The following is a 14,461-nucleotide window of genomic DNA, read 5'->3' as shown; positions in this document are numbered from 1 at the left end:
GTCTTCTTAACCTAATCAAGAGTCTCTGGGTAGGCTTTAAATTGGGGAAAATTTAAAAAGTCCTTCCCAATTCGTTATGAATTACGTTGCCTGGCACTTAGTATTTTCATATTCTATTTTGTGCTGATATGAAATTTATTTCGGTTTTAGCAATTAAGTAGCAAAAGAAAGAAAAATCAAGTTTATTTCCTATTCTCCCTTTATTTGATTCCATACACTCTATAACCAGAGCATGATGGATTCTGAACAACTTCACTGCAAATATTCTTAAGATTGGACTGACTCCCAAGTGCATGCAGTTTTAAAAATTGTCTGGAAGGTTGAATCTTCACCTAGCTGATATCAGGTGAGAGTTGCTGATTTGTTTCAACAAGTTTGAGAGTTGCGGAAAGCCAGGGAGGACAAGTCCTAATTATATGCCATCGGTTAGCTATGAGCTCAGCTTTACTCCACCTGCAGGCAGGTCTGGGAATAGCCAAACCAACAATTTCAGCCTCACTCATGAGACCTATTAAATGAAACACACAGGGACCCCTGGATGGGTCAGTGGATTAAGCCTCACTCAGCCTTTGGCTCAGGTCATGGTCTCAGGCTCCTGGGATGGGGGCTTTCCATTGGGCACTCTGCTTGGCGGGGAGCCTGCTTTCCCCTCTCTTTCTGCCTGCCTCTCTCATACTTATGATCTCTCTTTCTGTCAAATACATAAAATCCTAAAAGAAAGAAAGAAAGAAAAAAAAAGGGCAGAAAACAGTCTACCTGTAAGGCAAAATTGCTTTTACAATCTTAAGATTGCCTACTATATTTTTTACATTGTTAACTACAGCTTGCATTTCCTGGATAAAACTAAAACACATGTTTATTTCCACAATGTGCAGCAGTAGGAAAATGCGGAACAAAAATATTTCTCCTGCATTTATTATTTTCACCTTTGAATGGCCTATGAGAAAAATCTTATATGCTGGAACAAGTACATGCCTGTCAGATAGAGGGCTCTCTGACCAAGTTACTGCAGCCTCTTATTGAATATGATTAATGTTTTTCAGAAGTCATGGGAGAGAGCACCTTTTATTCAATAAATATTTTTAACCTTTCTATAGTCCCTGTCAGTTATTAAGGGAAAAAAAGAAAAATAGGTAATATCTAGCCCCCCCTCCACCTTTTAAAGCCTGGAAGGGAAGATGAAATGTATGATGTGTTTTTAAAAATATTTTTAAAAGTTAAATTATAAAAGTTTAAGAATAGCTTTACATATTTTATTGGAGATTTCTATTCTCTACAGAGCTAAAAAACTATTAAATTCTAAATGAAAGCTTGCCTTTATATATCATCTCTGATAATATTTCTGTGAATGAATGTCTTTTACGTGGTTTTCTTTCACAACAGAACCACCGTTAGCCTGAGACCCAACGTGCATCTGCAGGAGGCTACGAAGGAACACATGTGGGCCAAAGTCTTATCATGCCGTTGGTAGTGAGCATATGAAAGGGTCAGTGATGGCTGCCTGTATGGAAATGTTGTAACTGCCTTAAGAACATTCCAAGTAAAAAATGCTATTGGGAGTCAGGTGTGAGTGATTAGCTGCAGCTGAAAAGATCTGAGAATCAGGTTGGAGAAACATTAGGAACGGAGTCTATTGCAGATTTTTGTTGTTCTCTCCTTTTTGCATGGAGCAGAGGTTCACAAACTTGATCACGCGAAGGGCATGTGAAGACACAGTTTGCTGGGCCCACCCCAAGAGACTCTGATTCAGTAAGTCTGAGGTGGGGCTGGACACATTCCAGGAGGTGCTGACGCTGAGCAGCACTGGTCTGGAACACAGAGATCTTCAGTCAAAGGTGCAAACAGGCTGTGTGGCTAGTGAGTGCCTGGGGTGATCCAAGTGTTTACTGTTTGTGGGACTCTTTCTTTAGGGGATAAAGTTTCAAGAATACCTGGCCCAGTCAGCCTTTCACAGATTACTGGAACTAAATTAACCATCCTAATAGGTGGCCATGTATTATCTTGGCTGGGTAGTATGTAATTAAAAGCCACAGGTAATCCAGCAACTTCACTGGAATCAGTGGTTGCCACCCTCTGTTCCAGAGAACTGGCAATGTAATAAAAAAAAAGTAGGGAGAAGGACTTTTCTCAGAATTTCCCCCTTTCCTAACTGTTCTTGAGTGTACTGAAATAAAGAAGCAGAAAATGGCCAAATATATGCAACTGAAAGAGAAACAAAAGGCCTGACTGAATCATAAATGGGAATCCTTCCCGTCAGCTCTACCTACTAAAACGCTGTATGAATCACATCTCCCTTCCCACTGCCTGAGTTCAGCTCCTCCTCACCTGCTTCCCTCCCTTGCAGCTGGGCACTCCCGGGCCTGCGTATGTGGGTCTCTGTGCCCCTCCAAGTAGAAAGATCATAAAAAGGGGCCCATTCCTCTGAACTGAAGTAGCCCTCAGCCAGGTGAGCAGGGCTGGGCTCTATTTCAGTCCCGCTCACTTAGCCAGCGCCCTGGTCTAGTGCACGGACTGCACAACTGCATGGGGCTCCAGCGCACCTTCTCCCCTCCACCTGGTGCCCCTCCTGTCCCGCCCACAGTTCATGTCACCAGCACAATCTTCCTCAAATTCCAGTCTGTTTGCACACTGGCTTCCAAGTCTCCAACCTTCCACCACTGCACTCACCATTCTATATGCTATGAGAAACCTGTCTCTCTTTTCAGCTTTTTGGCCACCTTTGCTCACCATTCCCAAGCTTCTGCCAAATGGAGCTACTAAGTAAGCCTGGACATGTCCTAATGGCTTTGTACATACTATTCCTTTAAACTAGAAAGCCTTTCCTTCCTTCATGTCTTTCCCCTATGGTTGCTTGGCTAATTTCTAGTCATTCTTTTAAAAAATAATTTTATGTAAAAGAAACATGGACTTAATTTAAAACTTGGAAAATGCAAAGAATTATGGGAAAGTCTGTATTAAAAGGTTAACTGTGCTTCAAATTCTGATTCTTTTTTTTTTTTAAGGTTTTATTTATTTGACACAGAGATAGAGAGTACAAGTAGGCAGAGCAGCAGGCAGAGGAGAGAGAGAAGCAGGCTCTCCACTGAGCAGGGAGCCCAATGTGGGGCTGGATCCCAGGACCCTGAGATCATGACCTGAGCTGAAGGCAGCTGCTTAACCAACTGAGCCACCCAGGCAGCCCACACACTTCTGATTCTTTGATTGATTTTTTCCAGGTATTTTCTATGCATATATATTTATGGATCATACCTTAAAAGTTTGTATTGTGCTTTATTCATCTAATATTACATTGTAAGATTCTTTCTCAACTTGTATAAATTATTTGAAAACATCTTTTTTTTAATGGCTACATAATTCTCGTGTTTGTGTGTGTGTTAGCAATGGATCCTTGAACACTGTGAGTTAGGGACACCAGCTCCGCCCCTATAGTCAAAAACTCACGTGTAAATTTTGACTCCCCAAAACCTAGCTATGAATACCCTACTGCTGACTGGAAGCCTTACAGATAACCTGAAGAGTCAATTAACACTTATATTGTATATTATATGTTATATACTGTATTCTTACAATAATAACTTTTTCTTAAATTTTTTTGTATGTCTAGTCTACATAGTTCGTCAGTGACTTTTTCCAAATTGTTGCAAATATCCAAACAATTTTCCAATATATTTGTTGAAAAGAAATCCACAAATCAGTGGACTTGACAGTTTAAACTTGTCTTGTTTAAAGACCAACTGTATAGTATTTCTGAAGTTTGTTTTAATCCTTGTTCGTCTTTAGATGGTTTCCTTTTCATATTTTTCCTATAATACATAATGCTACAAAGAAGAGTTTAGCCCATAACTAAGACAGCTCCTCTGATTATTCTAGAAAATTCTAGAGTGGGATTACCGGAATGGTAGAACAGAACACTTAGATTCTTGTTACATGCTGTTGGGTTGCTATCCAGAAAAGGTGGTCAAATTTATAAACTCACCAGTCATGTTCCTCTTCCTTCAAAACAGCCTCTCTCTCATTGAGGCTCATAAACTCGGGGGGTTTTGTCTTTGATAATTTGATTTTAGTTGTGCATTTCTTTGATTAGACTGGAAATTTTTCTACATTATTAAACATATGTAGTTCTCCTTTTAAAAAACTCTTTCCTGGGGTGTTTCGGCTAGAGTCAAACTTGCTACTTGTTTTCAATAATTTACTTAAGCATCCTGTTACTGTAAAGTTCTCTTGATATCCTCCACACAACCATTAGTTCACACCTCCTCTTCTGTGGACTGTGTGTGCACATCTACTCCTGGACTCCTGGACTCTGCTATAACCGCTTATGCTGTGTGTCCCCCTGACTCGACAACGAGAAACTCCCGGGCCAGGGCTGCATCTTATGTATTCTTTTCCTCGGCCCCTAACCAATTGCCTGGTACAAGGTATGAGTCAATGAAGACATATTTAATGATCTAATGAATAAATGAAAAGACTTAAAAGACCATTGAAGAGTTGACTTCTAACTTCACATGGATTTCATCAGGATGGTATAATCTACATTTTGTATTTATCAGAAAGGATCACCAAAGGATGCCTGGGTGGCTCATCCGTTGAGCGTCTGCCTTTGGCTCAGGTCATGATCCCAGGGTCCTGGGATTGGGTCCCATATTGGGCTCACTGCTCGGTGGGGAGCCTTCTTCTCCTTCTGCCTGCTGCTCCCCTGTCTGTGCTCTGTCTGACAAATAAGATGAATAAAATCTTAAAAAAAAAAAAAAAAAGGATCACTAAGTTCCCTGGATAAAGCTACTCTTTAGAGTAGCTTTGTTTAGAGTAATAGAAATGTGAATAGAAGAGCATATAAAAGTTCACACATTAAAAATTCACACTGTTAAGCCGCTAGAGAATGAAATACTACTGGCAACTGTTCATTCAGAAAAGAAAGCTAAACACGTTTCTTTCATTTAAAGAAACTTCCTCTGCGCAATACTATAAAATTGTTTTTATTGATTCATTTGATAGCTTGATAGTTACCATAGTTAACCTTCCAAAAGGAAAACACACACAAAAAGGGGTACTTCCTCTGACAATACAACACATATTATATTTACACATTAAATATACAAGTGAAAGTTAAACTTGAAAACAAATGCACTTTTTATCATGTGATACTCTAAATTACAGCTTGTATATTCCTGATTTGGCCATTTCACAGTTTTGCTATGCCACACACAAACACACACACACATATATCCAAGTTAATATATTTCTGAGACAAACCAGAGGTTTGCTCTCTGGGGTTTTCAGTGGGGTTGCTGCTAAGCTGGAAATAAGGCAAATATTCTTATCTTTGGAAGGGATGGCTGAGTAGGGGTCCTGGGACTATTCAAATGTACCAGCTCTCCAGCTCAGAGTCTGAGTGTGTTGGAGTACAAAGGGACCCCAGAGCGGATGAAAACTAATATTCCCCATATGTTCTTTTACCAAAGGTGGAAGTTCTTACCTACAAACTGGGCTTAGAGTTTCTTGTTTGGTTTATTAGCTGCAGCTGTATTTTCCCCTCTTCTCCCTTTTGGCCATAGTGTTGTAAACCTTTGTAAACATGTAAATGTACGATTAAAGTGCTTGGTTGTGCTCCATTTGAGCCACATCCTGCTCTAGGTTTGAAAGCACAGCTCTCAGGAACCTCAACATGATCTCACAGTTTCCACAAAGAGCAGAATATGGCTGTTAATAGGTAGATGTTAAGGTTGTTGTTACCACCTACCCTCGAATGAGGTTGACTGAGTCCTGGGTGGGCTTTACTCTGTGTTGAATACCCTGTTGCCTCACGCAGCCAAACGCAGTAAACATGATTCTCTGGTAAGTCATACATCCCTGTATTTCAAAGAAGCATAGATCCCTCCTGCAAAGGATCTGTCAATATGATAAACTTATAAAATGAAGTTTCCAGAAATTAGAACATTTTGTAACCCACTCCCAAATTTTGATACCTTAACACCCAAGAAGCTAGACTCCAAAAGAGGAAAAACTAATTTTTCTTCTCTGGGCTGTAGTCACACCCTGCCTTGTGTCTACTTGTTTATGGATCTCCTCCCTACATGAGCCTCCAGAGGGTGGCTGGGAAAGTCTCTCCAAACTTTGACCTGGCTGTGTTCCCCACCTCACTTCTCTGTGGAGCATCTATAATTCAGGCTATTGTCATACAGAATAAACAAATCAGGTTTCAGTAAAAATGAATAGGGTAAGAAATTTTAAGAACACATATCACATAATTGTAAACAGTGGTGTTTCTTTTGGATTTGAATAAAGACCCTGAGGTCTCTAGACGTCTCTAAAAAATTAGGGACACCAAGCACAAACATTGGACAATTAATGTCATCACTTTGAGACTTTTAACACTAGTTACAGTATGTGAAATTGTAGTTGCTGTTTAGAATTCGAAAACTTCTACTGGAATGGCTCATGAACAGAAAGTGAACACACATTGTTAAAGATGTTATCATATAGTTTTGAAAATACATTTCGATGTTTTGTTATAGGACATAACTTAAATTTTTAAAGTTTTTTTCTTTAAACGTGGTTGTTTGACAGAAAATGTAACATATTCCTCAGCTTACCGGAGACTGGGTAGTAAAACAGTGTCACAGACTGGACTCCATGTTAGTTCGGCAGGAATTGTTGGGCCAATTTCTGTACGTAAGAGGCCTTATGAAAATCTTGTGAAAAAACATCCGAAATACTGATGTTCTGAAAATTATGAAAATCCAAGGGTCCACAATGGAGATTACAGACAGAAAACGCAAGGCTCGGAGGTCTTCCATTTCTTCAGAGTTTCCATCTATCTCATGGACAGTTTTAAATGCTCCATAGTAAGCACGATACTGTTTTAAAGAAAAACATCCCATTATGATATTGAAAGGCTGTTGGAAGAAATAAATGCACTTAACCTTACTTTAAAAACATTAATTTTGTATGAACATGGCAACTTGGTTTGGAAGATTCATCTTGGATAGATGTATTAGCCGCAAAATCTACTGCAGTGACAGGGGTGAGTGAGGCGGCCAGCAGATGTAGGGCTGAGCTGAAGGGGAGTAGAAGGGAGGTACTCCTGGGAGCCCTGGTCTCAGGCCCTGGAGGCTGTTCCGTTCCGCCTGCTGTGATGCTGCAGGCCTGAAGTGTCCAGGTCCCCGCCACGCAGAGGAAGAGCTGAGGTGGGGCATATCCAGTCCACTGAATTTTTTTTTTAAGATTTTATTTATTTATTTATTTGTCAGAGAGAGAGAGAGAGAGCGTGCACACACAAGCAGGGAGAGCAGCAGGCAGAGGGAGAAGCAGGCCTCCCGCTAAGCAAGGACCCCCCACACACACTCCCCTGCCGCCCCCGGAAGTCGAAGTCGTGCTCAATCCCAGGATCTCCAGACCATGACCCGAGCCAAAGGCAGAGGCTTCACTGACTCAGGTGCCCCAGTCTACCTAACCTTTTACAAACAGGGCCAAAACACAGGGGTTTTCTTTTCTTCCATTCTCCTTTCTCTCTTCTGCCTGCTTCCTGTCTTCTTATTAGCCCAGAAATAAGCCTTACTTGTGAATGTCACGTGTTACGGAGACAACAATGATACAGAAACTTTTAGTCAACATAAGGAGACAGGAAATACTCCAGTAAGATTGGAGGAGACTTATAAAAGGACCTGTTTGACTCCTGTGAATTACTTATTCTTAGAATAATGGTTACCTTTCTGCGATTGACACCCTCTTTTCAAACTAGAACACATACACACATACACACACATACAGAAATATAAGCCCACTTATTTGTGCCTGACTGCCCCTATTGTCTTGATCCTCCCTAAGGTGTCTGGCCTCCTTGGAGCCATACAAACTGCCCTCTCCCATGGCTTTACCTGCCACAGAGCCAAAAATGGCAAACACTTCAATTAAAACTACAGTTGCCTCCCACTCTGTTGGAGGCCAACTATTCCGTTCCCCATGCTTACTGAGATTCTAAATCCATAATGGGACAAAATGGGCTCTAATGGGACAGAAAATATATAAACTCAACATCTGTGGAAGGGCATATGAATAACTGCCCAGACCAGACCCCTTTGGGGCAGTTAAGGAATATGAGATGTGTTTTCCCATAATTGTTCCTTACCTTGTGCTCTCATTTTTATAGAGCATTTCAGTAGGCTCAGATATTCCCATCTCATTCCCATTAAGAAGATATACTCATGGGGTACCTGGGTGGCCCAGTTGGGCCTCTGACTTGGGTGCAGGTCATGATCTCAAGGTCCTAGGACTGAGCCCCGTGTTGTGTTTCCCATCAGCATGGAATCTGCTTGTCTCTTTCCCTTTCCCTTTGCAGCTCCCCCCATTTTGTTCACACACTCTTTCTCAAATATATAAAATCTTAAAAAAAATATGTATTCATATCTGAATGCCCTCTCCCATCATCATTGATTATATTACTAATAATAATGGCTAGTGCCCATGTAGAGCTTACTATATCCAGGCACTGCTCTGAGCATTTTATTTTAAAAACTTCTTTTCACCCTCACAAAAATCCTCTGAAGTAAGGATGATTGTTATCTCCATTTCACAGATGTAGAAACTGAACATTTTACTTTAAAATCTTTTGGATTTTAGGGCGCCTGGGTGGCTCAGTGGGTTAAGCCGCTGCCTTTGGCTCAGGTCATGATCTCAGGGTCCTGGGATCGAGTCCCGCATCGGGCTCTCTGCTCAGCAGGGAGCCTGCTTCCCTCTCTCTCTCTGCCTGCCTCTCCATCTACCTGTGATTTCTCTCTGTCAAATAAATAAATAAATAAAATCTTAAAAAAAAAAAAAAAATCTTTTGGATTTTACATGCCCAAATCCTTGCTCCTTTCAAGGTCTGTCTCAAATACTATGCCCTTCAAAGCCTCTTTGAGGTAGTGGCTAAGCCCATTAGCTTTAGAGTCTGACTATAGGGTTGGATGAAATCCTCTAACCAGCTGTGTGAAATTGGGCAAGTTATCCCATTTCCTCATCTACACAACAGGGAAAACTGTACCTATCTTACTTTCGTAACTGTTGAAAGTCTGAATAAGATGGTATGAGTAAGTCCTTGACAACAGGTCCTAGCACATAATAAGAACTCAAAATTTGCTATTTTATCAATTAGTAGTGACACCTTTTCTCCTCTAAACTCTCTTATGGCCCCAATCACTCCATCCCTCACCCAGTATTCAGCTTTGGTGGGCAGATGTGATTTTTTATTTATTTTACATAGCCACAATGAACTATAGTGTCTTGAACATTGTAGGTACCAGTTGAATTTGATTAATTGACGATAGGCTCTACACTAGAGCTGATTTAAAAAGCAAATACTTCATATAAGTTTGTTTTTACATTTGCTCCTTCCTCTTGAAAGTGGAGGGGAGCCTAAAACAATTCCAACTATTTCAGAATACTTGATTAGTTGGGATCGGAGTAGTGAAATGACACCTACATAACTAGAATCATTTTATTTCTATGCACTATATATCCATGTCAATTCTATTGCATATAATTAGGTTATCTGTATTTTCAAGTCACCTGATTTATATTAGAAATGTATTGTTCTACACCTGACTTTTTGATTTTATTTTTATTTTTAGAGTTTACTAAAAACGACAGAAATTAATTCATTTATGACAGTGACCTAAGTACATAATCTATTAATTCTGAAAAAGGTATCAATGTGAACATAATTTAGACTTTCAAAAAACCTCTGTTGCTCAGTACTATCCTCTAGAACATACTTTATAAACTGCTCCTATAAAAGATGGCTAGATTAGTAAATAACCTCAGAATATACACCCCACCTGTTTAAAGTAGTTCAATTCACACGGGGAATTGGTGTGAGAAGAGCTCCCTCTATTGGATCTGAGAGTCCATGAAAAAATGTTGCTATTGTCAATTTGCTTGAGACTCATGCAGCTGGACATCCCTGCTGAGGAGAGTTCTCTGGATTCTAATGCCCCTTCCACCCAGTTTATCCATCACAACACCCTAGACTTCATCTTCTGCTCTAGTTGCTCTGGTTGAAATCCAGTTTCAACCCTTTTCCCTGGGCCCATGGCTTGCCCACCATCCCTTACATACCTCTATACCTCCTTTGAAAGGAGCATCCCACCCATTCTTTTTGTCCACCTGAATGAAATACATACATGAGTCATCTCAAAACATGCAGGATGTCCTCTATCACATCTCTGACTCCATGGACTGGATATATGCAATTACACAAGCCCATACTTATCTTCTCCTGGCTTGTCAACCTCTCAAGCTATTATGTCCAATTTATCATTAGATCCCTCTCTCATCTGTCCCCTCTCCCCTACCAACCTCCAATACATTGTAGGTCTCTAAGGTAAAATTAATTTTGATGAAAATACGTTTTATGCATTAGAGAACGTACTGCAAACAGCTTCTAAAGCTGATCCCATATTCTTTGTATTTTCTTCCTGAGAAAGTTTTCAAGGTGGAAACTTGAAAATTCAATTTGGGGAAGTATCTTGCTCTAATGCAGCATTATAGCAAAATTAATTTTAAAAAATCAACCCTCAACACACTTTTTATTAGCTTAATGAAATACAATATTCATGCTATGAGCAAGGTTTCTTTTTAAGGTTCTTTTCTCCCTTCATACATAGCCTCAGCGAGGAGCCTGCTTCTCCCTCTCCCACTCCCCCTGCTTGTGTTCCCTCTTTCGCTGTCTCACTCTCTGTCAAATAAATAAATCTTTAAAAAAAATAAATAAAACTGAGTTTAGAAAAGATAAATGAGTCACCGTCACAGTTAATAAGGGAGAAAGGCTAATTCAAACCCATGTATTATGTTAAAGCCATTATCCTTTCTGAAAGTTATAGTTCCTGTGAAGAATGCTATCTGCATTGCATATCTTTGGAATGTTATAGTTCTTTATAAAATCATTTTCAAATCCATTATTTCCTTCCATCTTCGCAATTCCCTATAAGTTAGTTATTCAAGTCCCCTGAGAGACATGTCCAAATGCAATGTTCTTGTATTATGCTCTATTATGTTCTTTTCTGCATTATTATCACTAAGACATTCAAACTGAGGACATAATATCCATGCATTTGGCTACTGTCTGCTTTTTCACAGCATAGGTAAGTAAGGCTATGAGTTTAGAGCAGAGGTCTGCAAACATTCTCTGTAAAGAGCCCAAGAGCAAATATTTTAAGTTTTATAGATCAAGGGGCAAATGGTGAATATTTGGTAGGTACTTTTATAACAAGAGCAAAAACACATTTCCACAACTTTCATTGATGAAATTTAAAATGTAATAATAATTAAGCACTTTTGGGATGCCTGGGTGGCTCAGTTGGTTAAGCAACTGCTTTTGTCTTGGGTCATGATCCCAGTGTCCTGGGATGGAGTCCCACATCTCCCATCTCCCTCAGACTCCGCCTGCCATTCTGCTGCCTGTGCTCGCACTCTCTCTCTCTGACAAATAAATATATAAAATCTTTAAAAAACTGATTAAGTACTTTTGGGGGTAATTCATATCTACTATGGAGAAAAACCAAAATCTTTTTTTTTTTTCTTGAAATAGTATTTGAGTTAATTGGGGCTTAGAGTTCCTGTTCCTGCACACTATCATCAAATTGATTGCAAAATCAATTCATTTGCCAAAACTATTCTTAATTTCATTCACTATACAAAAACATTAGTAGGATGAATTTGAACTGTGGGCTGTGGTTTGCCAAGATTAGATCCCTGGACCAGCAGCTTTTTACCTCACCTGGGAACTTGTTAAAAATAAGAATCCTGGGGCACCTGGGTGACTCAGTGGGTTAAGCCTCTGCCTTCAGCTCAGGTCATCATCTCAGGATCCTGGGATCAAGCCCCTGCATCCGCATCTCATAAGAAACTTAACATTTCTATTCACAGAAGTCTCAGTGTTCAAAGGCGCTGAACTGGCAATGAATTTATTTAAATGTTGTTCATGCTGCACAAGCACACTGGGGCTGGGGGAGAGGAGCAACCCTCAAAAAGACTTCTCAGCATCAGCGGCTGCCAGAAGTCTTTGCCTGGACGCCAGCGGGAGATGCCTTCATAACGCCTCGGTAATTCAATCTCCACCACCACCCCCGTTTGTAAACTGAAACCCGAGATAATGACTTTCATGTCACCTCGCTAGACGAGACAGGCACAAGACCTGTCAAGGCAGGTTATCAAAACGAAACCCCTGGCTGAACCGTACCTACACACCTGCTTGTCCAAACAGCCTCTCTGCCCATACCGCCACCATCCTCCACGGCGGCAGCACCAGGAACAGCGGCCGCCACTCCTCAAAGTTTCCGTAAGACTGTTTAAAACTAAATCTATCTTTAGTCTGTCGTCACCGGTGCGAATCGCCCTGGCATGATCACACATTCCCTTACTCTCTTGCCACTTCGACACCTGGGGGAAAACTACCAGGTACCTTAGCCCATATCTGATGCCTTTGAAATCATAGGCGGGTCTAAGAAATAAAACATTACCTAGCCACCGGGAAAGAAAGGACTCTTACTGCCAAGGAGGAACCAAGCTCTGAAGCGCAAAAAAGACCCCGAGATCTTCCCAGAGAGAAGAAGAGAGGGGGGGTGCTGCTAACCGGAGAAATTTTGCGGGGCTAGGAAGACACCATCAGCCTTGGTCTTCCCCTTCCCTGTTCGGGCTCAACAAATTCTGTTCTATGTCGTCGGGGATGTGGAAGGAACCGGATCTGGGGAGCACCACTACAAACCGTCGCGGCCGAGGGCACAGCTCCTCTTGCGCGGCGTCCGACACGCTCCACCCTTCCCTCCCGCCCGGCCGCGCTCCAGTGCCCCCGCAGCGTCGGCGTGAAGGGACTCACTATTAAAGGCAGGGAGCACATAGTGAAAAGCACGGTCATGAGGGCCAGCAGCAGCAGGTGGTCCAGCTCCTCCAGGGGCTGCGCGGCCGCCTCCCGGTCGTAGGGCCCCGGCTCGACGCGGCCCGGAGTGCCGCAGCGCGGGCGCCGCCGCAGCCGCCGGTGCATCTCGTAGAGGTTGCGCATGGCGCTCAAGTTGCACAGCACGATGGCGAGGACCAGCAGCGCCATGAGGCTGGCGTAGAGCACCGAGTAGCCCAGCACAGACAACGAACGCTCCTCGTGCACCATCTGGATGAAGCACCAGGTGCCGGGACAGTACTGCACGAACTTCCCGAAGCCCACGAAGGGCAGCGCGCAGAAAGCCAGACAGAAGGCGCCCACGACCGGCGCCACGAGCGCGCCGCGGCGCAGGGTGATGTGCCGTCGGTAGAAAAAGGGGTGTCCCAAGGACAGCCAGCACTCCAGGGCCATGGCCAGGAGCTGCAGCGTCGAGGCAAGCCCAAAGAAGGACATGAAGAAGGCGTAGGCTTGGCACAGGGAGCTGCCCGACGCGGGCGCCAGTCCCCACAGGCTCCGGTTCTGCGCGTAGGCGGCCAGCACGAAGGGGCTCACGAGGGATTTGCCCAGCAAGTCTGTGATCGTCAGGCCGCACACCAGCACGTAGAAGACCGAGGGCGGCGGGCGCGGCGGGCACGACCCCAGCCCCGAGCGCGCCAGCAGCCCGAGGGCCAGCAGGTTGCCCAGGAGGCCCGCGCTGAAGAGCACCCCGCCCATTGTCGCCGAGTTGCCCTTCTCCACCGAGGTGGTGTTGTGACAGCGGTAGGGCGGCGGCCGCATGGCGGGCAGCGCGGCGGACAGGAGCGAGGCTGCGGGAGGGCCAGGGCCCCGGCGTCTGCGTGTGGGAACCCCTCGCAGCTCCGCGCGCGGCTCCGGACGGGAGGCTGCGCTGCAGAGGCAGCTCCACGGAAGCGAGGGTGTTCCTCACCGTCGGCGCCTCCTATCTAAACCCTCCGGTCACACCCCGCCTCTCGGGGCAGGCCGCGCGCCCGCGTGCGCTCCGCGCACGGACATCGCGGATCCCGCGGCAGCAGCGCAACGATCTCCAGGCTGACGCGCCGGCCGCCAGGAGACTCAAACCTTCGTGCCCAGAGTCGGAAGGAAAGAAACATCGCCAGAGTTTGAGCACTCAAGGCGGGTCCTCCCTACTAGGCAAGAAAACTGCTGGAGTGGAGGGGAGAGAGGCGTGAGGAGGAGGTGGCGGCGGAACTCGTGAGGGGCGCGCGGAGGGGAGGCTGAGAAAAACCACGAGCTTTTGAATTCGTGGAGTAAGGAGGGGTAAAGGTAACCCATATTTGCATAATACTTAAGCCTGAGCGCCCATCGCCCTCCAGGTCCGTGCGAGCTGAACAATGATCTTTACTTATTACGCGAGGGAAGTGAGACCTCGGGTGGTAAAGTTCTCTTTGCCCAAGATAACAGAGCCAGTAAGTGGCGGAAGTGGACCTGGAACCCGGATCTTGTGTTTGTAGAGTCCATCGGTCCTGCTTCCATGCCTTCTCCTCTGGAGAGGTTGGCTAGATTTTAGGGAAGTGGCTCCAGGAAAAACCG

General features: G+C 43.7%; 1 protein-coding gene across 3 annotated transcripts in view; it reads right to left on the bottom strand.

Moving 5' to 3' along the window:
- The window catches only part of PTGDR (prostaglandin D2 receptor), a 34,746-nt gene extending 20,643 nt beyond the window's left edge, over positions 1-14,103 (bottom strand). Inside the window, exons 1-3 of one of the 3 annotated variants that reach the window (XM_032344222.1) lie at positions 12,854-14,103; positions 6,594-6,857; positions 4,782-5,889 (exon numbers count right to left, since the gene is read on the bottom strand). In XM_032344222.1, the coding sequence (XP_032200113.1) occupies positions 6,618-6,857; positions 12,854-13,690 (1,077 nt within the window). In that variant the 5' untranslated portion in view covers positions 13,691-14,103 and the 3' untranslated portion in view covers positions 4,782-5,889; positions 6,594-6,617. Of the gene's footprint in view, positions 1-4,781; positions 5,890-6,460; positions 6,858-12,853 lie in introns of those variants that run through there. The other 2 variants (XR_004285987.1, XM_032344221.1) reach the window with 2 other exon arrangements.
- Positions 14,104-14,461: the final 358 nt, after the last annotated feature.

This window comes from Mustela erminea, chromosome 5 (genome assembly GCF_009829155.1).
Source record: "Mustela erminea isolate mMusErm1 chromosome 5, mMusErm1.Pri, whole genome shotgun sequence".
NCBI classification, from domain to species: domain Eukaryota; kingdom Metazoa; phylum Chordata; class Mammalia; order Carnivora; family Mustelidae; genus Mustela; species Mustela erminea.
Note: the sequence above shows the minus strand (reverse complement) of the source record. Positions and strands in the feature narration are given on the sequence as shown.